This window comes from Heterocephalus glaber, unplaced genomic scaffold (genome assembly GCF_053883595.1).
Source record: "Heterocephalus glaber isolate CG9 unplaced genomic scaffold, H.glaber_assembly_v1.0 deba00001572, whole genome shotgun sequence".
NCBI lineage: Eukaryota > Metazoa > Chordata > Mammalia > Rodentia > Bathyergidae > Heterocephalus > Heterocephalus glaber.
This window is the reverse complement of record NW_028258357.1, coordinates 16,995,540-17,007,723: the sequence shown is the minus strand read 5'-3', so window position 1 is coordinate 17,007,723 and position 12,184 is coordinate 16,995,540. Positions and strand designations below refer to the sequence as shown.

The window sequence follows — 12,184 nt, the reverse complement described above, 5'->3', positions numbered from 1 at the left end:
CATAGATGCAGAAAAAGCATTTGACAAAATCCAATATGCATTTATGATAAAAACCCTACAAAAAATTGGAATAGACTATCTCTACCTCAATCTGTTAAAAGCCATCTATGAAAAACCAACAGCCAACATCATACTAAATGGTCAAAAACTGAAATCCTTCACACTAAAATCAAGAACAAGACAAGAATGTGCATTATCACCACTCTTGTTCAATACAGTTTTGGAAACATTAGCCATGGCAATTAGACAAGAGAAAGAAATAAAAGAAATAAAGATAGGAAATGAAGAAATCAAATTGTCATTATTTGCAGATGACATGATACTCTATATAGAAGACCCCAAGAACTCCACCAAAAGTCTTCTAGACTTAATAACCAAATTCCGTCAAGTAGCTGGTTACAAGGTCAACACACAACAATTAATAGCTTTCCTCTACAGCAATGACAGACTCACTGAGAGAGAAATAGGTCAAATAATTCCCTTCACAATAGCATCCAAACAACTGAAATACCTAGGAATCAATCTAACAAAAGAAATCAAAGACCTCTTCTCTGAAAATTATAGCTCTCTGAAAATTATAGCTCTCTGAAAAGAGAGATTGAAGATGATATCAGAAAATGGACAGACATCCCCTGCTCCTGGGTAGGAAGGATTAATACAGTGAAAAGAGCCATACTTTCAAAACTGTTATATAGATTCAATGCAATTCCAATTGAGATCCCAGCAGCATACTTCATGGACCTTGAGAAAACAATCCAAACATTCATTTGAAACAAGAAGAGACTCAGAATACCAAAAGGAATTCTAGGTAACAGAGACATGGCAGGGTGTATCACAATCCCCAACTTGCAATTATACTACAAAGTTACTGTGATAAAAACAGCATGGTACTGGCAAAGAAACAGACCTGAGGAACAGTGGAACAGATTAGAAGATGCAGAAACAACTGCAGACATGCTCAGCCATCTCATTTTTGATAAAAGAGCCAAACACCCTCACTGGAGGAAAGATAGCCTCTTTAATAAATGGTGCTGGGAAAATTGTGTTTCAACTTGCCAAAGATTAAAACTAGACCTACATCTCTCACCATGCACTAAACTAAAATCAAAATGGATTAAAGATCTAAATATTAAAATACAAACACTGAACCAGCTGGGAACAGAGGTTAGGTAGAACTCCTGAAGACATTGGTGTAGGAAAAGATTTTATGAACAAAACCTCAGTTGCCTGTGAACTACCACAATCAGCAAGTGGGATGTCTTCTTATTAAAAAGCTTCTGGACAGCAAGAGAAACCACCAGCAGTGTGAAGAGACAACCCACAATGTGGGAAAAAAATTTTCACCTGCTTTTCCTCAGACAAAGGTCTACTATCTCAAATCTACAAAGAACTTAAAAAGATCGGATCTCCCAAATTTAAAGACCCAATCCAAAAATGGGCATCTGAAATGAACAGACATTTCTCAGACAAAGAAGTAGAAATGAAAAATAAATACATGAAAAATTGTTCAACACCACCAGTCATTTGAGAGATGCAAATGAAAACAATGCTGAGATTCCACCTCACTCCAGAAAGAATGGCTGCTAACATGAAATCAACCAATAACAAATGCTGGTGGGGCTGTAGGGAAAGAGGAACCTTGCTTCACTGCTGGTGCGAGAATAGACTGGTGCAACCACTATGGAAATCTGTATGGAGATACCTCAAAGAACTAGGAGTGGAAGTCCCATTTGACCCCGCTATTCCCCTGCTGGGGATCTTCCCCAAAGAATTAAAGGAATCATATCACAGTGATATATGTGCACCCATATTCATAGCAGCACAGTTTGTGATAGCTAAAACTTGGAAACAGCCCAAATGCCCATCAACTGGAGACCAGATAAAGAAAATGTGGGGTTTTTTTATAAAGTGGAGTATGACTCAGCCACAAAAAATGAGAAGTTAGAGACATTTATAGCTAAATGGATCCACACTGAGGCAATACTCTTAAGTGAAATAAATAGGACACACACGTGTAAACACGAATAGTTTTTCTACTGTGAGAAACTGAAAGCATAAATAAGGACTAAAAGGTATAATAGATAATGTGAAATAGGAAGAAAAGGTGCAAAGGGGAAGGGAAAGTGGGAGGGGTGGGGGAAAGGAAAGAAGGGAATGGAATTAATATGAGAAAATGAAAAATAGGAACAAAATCTTTGCAAATAGGAAGGAATGGAGGGGTTGAAGGGAGGGCTGGGCAAAGGTGAAAAATAAGAACCAAGAAAGATTATGTAAAGGTGCAAATTTCCAATGATGAATGTCATTATATTGTATACCCAGAATGTACCAATGATTAGAATGAATAATCAATAGTGCAAAACAGGAAGAAAAGGTCCAAAGGGGTAGGGGTAGTGGGAACGGCAGGGGAAAGGAAAGAAGGGAAAGGAAAAATGATAAGAAATGGAAAAAATGGAAATAAAGTCTTTGTAAATAGGGAAGGGTGGCAGGGGTGAAGGGAGGGCTAGGAATGAGGAAAAAATAAGAATCAAGATGCATCATGTAAAGGTACAATTCCCAATGAGAAATGTAATTGTGTTATATACCTACAATGTACCAATAAAAGAATTTAAGAAAAAAAAAGAAAGAAAAGAAAAGATTAGTAACCATCGTCAGAATATCATGCAATTTCAAAATGAGCATGGGCTCTATTTTGGGCTGTGGGAGCAGAAAGAGAATTAAGAGTTATAGAATAGCTATTATATTCAAGCCACTGTGCTAGGCAATTTGAATACCCTATATAATATTATCTTTTTTAAAATTTTATTTTATTGGTACATTTTAGGTATACAATATAATGACATTCATCATTGGAAATTTGCACCTTTACATAATCTCTCTTGGTTCTTATTTTTTCCCCTTTCCCTGCCTCCTTTCAAGCCCTCCATCCCTCCCTATTTACAAAGACTTTGTTTCCATTTTTCCATTTTCTCATATTAATTCCATTCCCTTCTTTCCTTTCCCCCACCCCTCCCACTTTCCCTTCCCCTTTGCACCTTTTCTTCCTATTTCACATTATCTATTATACCTTTTAGTCCTTATTTATGCTTTCAGTTTCTCACAGTAGAAAAACTATTCGTGTTTACACGTGTGTGTCCTATTTATTTCACTTAAGAGTATTGCCTCAGTGTGGATCCATTTAGCTATAAATGTCTCTAACTTCTCATTTTTTGTGGCTGAGTCATACTCCACTTTATAAAAAAACCCCACATTTTCTTTATCTGGTCTCCAGTTGATGGGCATTTGGGCTGTTTCCAAGTTTTAGCTATCACAAACTGTGCTGCTATGAATATGGGTGCACATATATCACTGTGATATGATTCCTTTAATTCTTTGGGGAAGATCCCCAGCAGGGGAATAGCGGGGTCAAATGGGACTTCCAGTCCTAGTTCTTTGAGGTATCTCCATACAGATTTCCATAGTGGTTGCACCAGTCTATACTCGCACCAGCAGTGAAGCAAGGTTCCTCTTTCCCTACAGCCCCACCAGCATTTGTTATTGGTTGATTTCATGTTAGCAGCCATTCTTTCTGGAGTGAGGTGGAATCTCAGCATTGTTTTCATTTGCATCTCTCAAATGACTGGTGGTGTTGAACAATTTTTCATGTATTTATTTTTCATTTCTACTTCTTTGTCTGAGAAATGTCTGTTCATTTCAGATGCCCATTTTTGGATTGGGTCTTTAAATTTGGGAGATCCGATCTTTTTAAGTTCTTTGTAGATTTGAGATAGTAGACCTTTGTCTGAGGAAAAGCAGGTGAAAATTTTTTTCCCACATTGTGGGTTGTCTCTTCACACTGCTGGTGGTTTCTCTTGCTGTCCAGAAGCTTTTTAATAAGAAGACATCCCACTTGCTGATTGTGGTAGTTCACAGGCAACTGAGGTTTTGTTCATAAAATCTTTTCCTACACCAATGTCTTCAGGAGTTCTACCTAACTTCTGTTCCAGCCAATTCAGTGTTTTGATCTTTAATCCATTTTGATTTTAGTTTAGTGCATGGTGAGAGACATAGTTCTAGTTTTAATCTTTGGCACATTGAAACACAATTTTTCCAGCACCATTTAGTAAAGAGGCTATCTTTCCTCCCATGAGGGTATTTAGCTTCTTTGTCAAAGATGAGATGACTCAGTGTGTGGAGTTATTTCTGCATCTTCTAATCTGTTCCACTGGTCCTCAGGTCTGTTTCTTTGCCAGTACCATGCTGTTTTTATCACAGTAACTTTGTAGTATAGTTGCAAGTTGGGGGTTGTGATACCCCCTGCCATATCTCTGTTACCTAGAATTCCTTTTGGTATTCTGAGTCTCTTCTTGTTCCAAATGAATTTTTGGATTTTTTTTTGTCAAGGTCCATGAAATATGCTACTGGGATTTCAATTGGGATTGCATTGACTCTATATAGCAGCTTTGGAAGTATGCCCATTTTCGCTATGTTAATCCTTCCTACCTAGGAGCAGGCGATGACTTTCCATTTGCTGATATCACCTTCAATCTCTCTTTTCAGAGTGCTATAGTTTTCAGGGAAGTGGTCTTTGATTTCTTTCATTAGGTTGATTCCTAGGTATTTCAGTTGTTTGGATGCTATTGTGAAAGGAATTATTTGCCCTATTTCTCTCTCAGTCTGTTGTTCATGTAGAGGAAAGCTATTGATTTTTGTGGATTGACCTTGTATCCAGCTACTCTACTGAATTTGGTTATTAAGTCTAGAAGACTTTTGGTGGAGTTCTTGGGGTCTTCTATATAGAGTATCATGTCATCTGCAAATAATGACAATTTGACTTATTCATTTCCTATCTTTATTCCTTTTATTTCTTTCTCTTGTCTAATTGCCATGGCTAATGTTTCCAAGACTATATTGAACAGAAGTAGTGATAATGGAGGTCCTTGTCTTGTTCCTGATTTTAGTGTGAAGGATTTCAATTTTTGACCAATTAGTATGATATTAGCTGTTGGTTTTTCATAGATAGGGTTTATCGGATTGAGGTAGAGACAGTCTATTCCAATTTTTGTAGGGTTTTTATTATAAATGCCTGTTGGATTTTGTCAAATGCTTTTTCTGCATCTATTGAGATGATCGTATGGTTTTTGTCCTTGGCTCTATTGATATAGTGTATTACAATGATTGATTTACGTATGTTGAACCATCCCTGCGTCCCTGGGATGAATCCCACTTGATCAGGGTGTATGATCTTCTTGATGATCTTCTGCATTCTATTTGCCAGTATCTTATTCAGGATTTTTGCATCTATGTTCATTAGTGAGATTGGCCTGTAGTTTGCTTTCAATTGGGTCTTTCTCTGCTTTGGGGATTAAGATGATGCTTGCTTCCAGGAATGATTTTGGGAGTATTGCTTCCCTTTCAATTTCATTGAAGAGTTTAAACAGTAGTGGCAGTAGTTCCTCTCTAAATGTCTTGTAGAATTCAGCAGTGAAGCCATCAGGACCTGGGCTTTTCTTAGTTGGGAAGATTTTAATTACATTTTCAATTTTATTGGTTGATATTGAGTTGTTTAGAATTTTTAGGTCTCCTTCGTTAAACTTTGAAATTCATACCTATCTAGGAATCTGTCCATTTCTTCTGTGTTGTCCATCTTATTGGCATATAGGTTCTTGAAGTAGCTATTGATGATCCCCTGGATTTCTGCTGGGTCTGTTGTAATTTCAGCCCTTTCATTCCTAATTCCATGGATTTGGGCCTTTTCTTTCCTTTTTGTGATAAGGTTGGCTAAGGTTTGGTCAATTTTGCTTATTCTTTTGAAGCACCAACTCTTGGCTTCATTGATTTTTTTGTATTGTTCTCTTAGTCTCCATTGCATTGATTTCTCCTCTGATCTTTATAATTTCCTCCCTTGTATGAACTCTGGGGTTGTCCTGCTCTTCTTTTTCTAGAAGCTTGAGGTTCAGCATCAGGTTGCTTAATTGGGCTCATTCTGTTTTCCTAATATGAGTATTCACTGCTATGAATTTTCCTTGTAAGACTGCCTTCATTGTGTCCCATAGATTCCGATATGTTGTATTGTTATTGTCATTTAATTGAAGGAACTGTCTGATTTCTTCTTTAATTTCCTCTGTGACCCATTGGTTATTCAGAAGTGTGTGTTCAATTTCTATGTGTTTATGAAATTTTTGCAGTTTCTTTTGCTATTGATCTCCAATTTCATCACACTATGGCCTGATAATATACAGGGGATAATTTCATTTCCTTTGCACTTACTTAAACATGTTCTATGAGCAGGTATGTGGTCTATTTTGGAGAGCGACCCATGTGCACCTGAAAAGAATGTGTATTCTGATTTTGTGGGGTGAACACTCCGTAAATATCTGTTAAGTTCATTTCTTCGAGAATTTGATTGAGTTCTAGTATTTCATTACTTATTTTTTGTCTAGTTGATCTATCTATTTGTGACAATGGGGTATTGAGGTCCCCTACTACTATTGTATTAGTGCATATGTGACTTTTCATGTCCATTATTATTTGTTTTATACAGTTGGGTGCACTAACATTTGATGCATATAATATATATATATATATATATATATATATTTTATTATCATCTCTTCTTGGATTGTTCCCTTTACAAGGATGTAGTGTCCTTCTTTGTCTCTCTTAATCAGTGTTGGTTTGAAATTCACTTGATCTGCAAAGAGGATAGCTACTCCTCCTTTTTTTCAGGTTCCTGTCACATGCACTATTGTTTTCCACCCTTTCACTTTCAGTCCATGAGTTTCTTTTTTAATTAAATCTGTTTCTTGTATGCAGCATAGTGTTGGATCTTGCTTCTTAACCCATTCTGGAGTCTATTTCTTTTGATTGGTGAATTTAGACCATTAACATTGATGGTTATAACTCATACATATTGACATCATTTTCATGACTTTTTATTTTTCTTGGATTCTTCCCCTTTGCATTTAATTCCTTGTCGCACATGATGGATTCATTCTGCTGTGCTTCCTGGGGTTGTGATCCTCATTGTCTGTTCCTAGGCTATTATCTAAAATTTTTTGGAGTGCTGGTTTGGTATTCATGAATTTCCTAAGGTGCTCTTTGTCACGAAAGTATCTTATTTCTCCATCAATTTTGAAAGATATTTTTGCAGGGTACATCTATCTGGGTTGGAGGCTGTTTTCATTTAGGGCTTGGAATACATCACTCCAAGCTCTTCTTGCCTTGAGGGTTTGCATTGAGAAGTCTGCTGTGATTCTGATGGGCTTTCCTTTGTATGTGATTTGTTTCTTTTCTCTAACTACTTGTAGAACTTTGTTCTTCTGTTGGGTTTCTGGAATCCTAACTATTGTATGCCTATGTGTAGATTTTTTTTGATGAAGGCTAGCTGGAGTCCTATATGCCTCACTTATCTGTATGTCAAGTTCTTTTCCCCTATTTGGGAAGTTTTTTGCCATTACTTCTGTGAACAGTTTTTTTATGTCATCTGCACCCTCTCCTCTTTTTTCATTGCCTCCAATCATTCTTATGTTATTCTTCTTTGCGTTGTCTAGCAGCTGCTGGGTTGATTTCTCATGATCCCTTATAATTTGAAAGCAATTTTTCTTTTCCTGGTCACTAATTGCAATCTTATCTTCTATATCTGAAGTTCTGTCCTCACATAGGCTCATTCTGCTGTGTAGACTTTCAATGGAGTTTTATCTCCTGGAAACCTGTTTGCATCTGTTTTATGGATTCCATTTGTTTCCTATGTTGGGATTCCATCATGTTCCTGAGCTCCCCTCTAGATTTATTAATCATGCCTTTCACTATGAGAACAATCTCTGCTGTTATATGAGAAATTATTTCTGATTTCATTTTTTCCAGATCCTCTTTTTTTGCCAGTTCAGGGAGTTCAGGTGGTTAAGTATCAGAGTGTTCCATCTCTTTTCCCTTTAGGGTTGCTGTAGGTGATCTGGAAGTCTGGTTTTGAGCTTTGTTTACATGTCTTCTCATTTCAATGGGGGGGGGATTTGCTGGTGGCTCACCTCCTCTGTGCTGGAAATGGTGGTACGGTGGCCTGGAAGCCTTCTCCTCTGAGCTGTATATCATATTACCTTGACAACAATATTTGGGGTAGATATTATTATGCTGATTTTATAAAAGAGGAAATTGAGGTTCAACAAGGTATGTAACATCCCCAAAACCACCCAACAAATAAATTCCACTGCTGGGATTGCCCATTTTGCAAGAAGAGGATTGAGCTAAAAGACAACTTGAAAATTAAAGTTACAGGATTTGTTGTCCTCATTAGATATGATGGTGAACAGAAAGAGGGAAGATGGTTCTTCATTGTCTGACATGAAAATACTGGAGGAAAGTTAGTTTTGGGGCTGAATGAAACAAATTGTTTTTTACTCAAGTGGATGATATCTATAGTACATCCACATGAAATGTCCTATTACGAGAAATTTGTATCTTAGTACTCAAGAAATCCTTGAAGAATAATTCCAGAAATAAGGGCAAAAGCATTACAGGCATACAAAATTATATTAGCAAAAATACAACTGTCCTTTCCATAGATCATGCTCAGGGAATAGCCAGTACTTTCATGTGGTGTTTAGACACACACACATGTGCAATCACATTTATTAAGAAACATAGAGCAGAGTAGTGAAAGGTTAGGTTTATCTCCACTGGCCTTAAATGCTGGATTGGACATTTGGACTTTTCTCAAGAAGGGGCCACTCTCGACTTTTGGCCAAGGGTTGACATAAGAGCCTGGGTTTTAGGAGGACTAACATAGTAGTGAGACAGAAACTGAACCATAGGTGGGAGACCAAGTCAAAGGCAATCGCGATAGTTTTTGCAAGCGCTGACAAGCACCTAACCAGGGTAGTGGCAGTAGGAATAAAAATAAAGGAACAGATGGGAGAATTGCTTTGGAAGAAATTATTGTGCAGCACAGTAACCATTCTGCATATCATTAAATATGTGTCAAGTTAATTTTGTAGCTTCATTTGGCTGAAATGGTTTCCTCTCTTCAGGTATGCAGAATCTTCATAATTTTTGGTCATCTGTTCACATATTTTTAATTAAGACTTACAATTTCCATGAGAGAGACTATGACTATTTTGTTCCCTGCTATTTCTACAACATTCATCAAAACCAACAATGTTTAAAAATGTACCAAATGAGTGGATGGATGAATTCTGCCTTGCATACATCCAAATACCCATTTCCAATATCTCTTCACCTCTGAACTCTACCCTGCCCTGCTGTCATCCTTCCACCAATTAATTTCCTCTTCTAACCTCTTTAAGGTTAGTCTGAGCAGTCTGCATTCAGCAAAATACTAATGTAATTTTTTCCCAGTCACTGCCTTCAACTAAGATCTTTGCTTTTTCTCTTTGCTTTTTCTCCATGTGATCTCAGACATGTCAGTAACTTTTTGGAAGTGTAAAATATTTAACTTTAAATTCTAATTAATTTTAAACCTCCATTTTTATTTTCTTCACTCCCACCTCCCAAAGTTTAGGCTTCTCCTAAGAACTAGCCCTTCTCTCTTTTCTGAATTCTTTGGTATTAGGACAAGGAGGGATTTGGGAAAAGGAAAATATCTTTATACTTAATTGGGTTCACTTTGCTACTTGGGTGGACTAACAGAAAGACTTCCCTACTAGGCTGTTAATTTCAATTCTAGTGTTTGTTCTCTCTCTCTCTCTCTCTCTCTCTCTCTCTCTCTCTCTCTCTCTCTCTCTCTCTCTCTCTCTCTCCTTTCTTTTTCCCTATTTTCTTATGTCAATTGGAGCACTTAAGGTGTTTCCTGGGGCTGGGATGATTGTTTAGGTTAGTAAAATTTGTTCAACCACTTCTTTGAAAGTCCTGGAGAATGCATGTGACTCCGATATCTCTGTAATTCTCCATAGACTAGGAAGGTATTTCATATTATGTACCTTTGAGCCTCGACTTTGGATCCTGGCTCCAATTTCATACATTCACAACATTCAGTTATTTGAGAATGCCACCAAACTTCATTTTTCAAACCCTGAATTGTCACTTAAATTTGTAGCTGCTGTATGATAAATACTGTCATAGGAACACACATTTAATGAGCAGTCAAAATGGTTCAGCCCAGGTAAAACTGAAGTACAAAAGTCTAATGCAGTTCAGACTCTAGTACAAATAATGCATTGCACTGCAACCTTAATCTAGAGGCCATTTTAACCTCAAGATGGAAATTGGATTGGAGAGTGAAATAACCAGAAAGAGGAAAGGAGAAAAACTAACTTTGAAATGAAAAAGTAGAGTCTCAAAAATGAGAACTCTGCATAGTGACAAAAAGCTTACCACATTTCAGATTACAATCTGAATCCCTGATGCCCAGACTAATCTTTTTTCTGCTCACAAATCAGAATCATATAGATTTCCATTAATATTTATCTGCTTACATTGGAAGGAGGAGGAAAATCTATGTTGTATTCACCTGGGTTACTGTGTCTGTCAAGCATTTCACTGAAGGCTGACATCAGTTGATGAGATAGCAGCTGTCCTTGTAACTCCTGCATTAGACCTATGGAATGGCATGCAAAATAGTATAAGTTTTAGAAGTGAGTCACTTCAAAAACCAAGAACCTTAAATTCAACTAAAATTTCAAATAAAGGCTAAAGGACTAGAATAAGATTTTAAACCCAGAAGTTCCTCTTGCTTAAATTATTTGCACATTCCATTTTAAACTTAGAAACATGTTATGGTCACACTTCTTTGTTCTCTTAAAGAATTTTTTAAAACTCTGTATATAGCTGACAAAAAATAGGAGCCTGTCTGCCAGGCGGTTCTCTATTCATGTCTAACATACTGTAGAGTCGAAGCAGAACACATGGTCTTAAAACACTCAAAAGCCTCTTTTTAACTGGCTTACCATAGCAGTATGTTTCTCCAGCATGTTTGCACTACCTACAATACATGTCTTGCATAAGCATGAATTCGTTTTGAATGCTTAAGTCATGCAGTATTTTCACATGCTTTGATGTCGTGCATATGAGAATTATCATCTATATTTTGGAAATGCAGTTCTTTGTGCCTTTGGCATCAAATACCACTCAACTGACATAATTTTCAACTCCATCCAACAAAGTACCAATAATGTCCCTAACAGAAGTTTGACATATTTCATTCTCTCAACTACAGAGTTAATTTAGCAGCTAAATTAGAAATTTCTGGGTGTATTTTTGAAAACTAATTCAGTGTGAAAACTATTAATGATTGAGAATTGTGCATAAGGAATTTTCTTTTTCCTTATTTCCCATCCAGAAATATCTTATGTTGTTATCCGATAAATTTGTGAGTGACAAGATGCAGTCTGTTACTGAAAAAAATAAACAGTTTAAATCAACTCTAATGTGATTTTTGTAATGATTTTTTTTAATTACAGATGAGACCCATTGGGCATGATGGCTACCATCCCACCTCAGTAGCTGAGTGGCTGGATTCTATTGAACTGGGTGATTACACCAAAGCCTTTCTAATTAATGGCTACACGTCGATGGACCTGTTGAAAAAAATCTGGGAGGTTGAACTTATCAATGTAAGTTGATCTTTTATTAATACCTTTGCTATTCAGCCTTCCATAAATGAAATTCTACTGCCAGCAGGTGATTTTTTTCATTATAACTGTTTGGGCATCCAACAAGGATTTACAAATATGCCTTGTGTTTTAAACGTACATCTCTCAAGCCCCAGAGTCATTATCTTTTGAAGTTCTGATAGGGAAGCAACTAAGATTAAAGAGAGGCTTCTTGGTATGTTTTGCATTATCCAATAAAACCTTCCAAGCATTTTGAGGTTTTCCATGTTAGGGAGTTTTGTCATTTAGGGTATGGCTATAATAACAAAGACGATCTCATACGGATCTTTGCTCATATTCACTGTTAAAGACTTAAAGGGCCACTGTTTAGTTTTCTGCCTCTATCATGTTTCCTTGTCTTTATTCCTCAGTTACATTTACTAACCCCATCCTTGTAGAGACTGCTCTTGCCCTTAGTAAATGGGCTGCTGTCATATCAAAAATTTATCTTCTGGACTTGATGTCCAATTATATGTTGCCCTGCTTCACTTACACACTTAACATAAATTTCCTATAAAAAATGGCCATCAATATGTTGTCATATATTCCAGTCCAAAGAGAATGACTAAATCTGCATAAATAATTTGGATACCTTGCTCATT

The 12,184-nt window shown here is 36.7% G+C and overlaps 1 protein-coding gene across 25 annotated transcripts in view; it reads left to right on the top strand.

The window, feature by feature from the left end:
- Anks1b (ankyrin repeat and sterile alpha motif domain containing 1B) overlaps positions 1–12,184 on the top strand; it is a 1,083,815-nt gene that overhangs the window by 775,367 nt on the left and 296,264 nt on the right. For all 25 annotated transcript variants that reach the window (XM_087192834.1, XM_087192832.1, XM_087192833.1 and 22 more), the window contains one exon: positions 11,391–11,543. In XM_087192834.1, the coding sequence (XP_087048960.1) occupies positions 11,391–11,543 (153 nt within the window). The remainder of the gene's footprint in view (positions 1–11,390; positions 11,544–12,184) is intronic.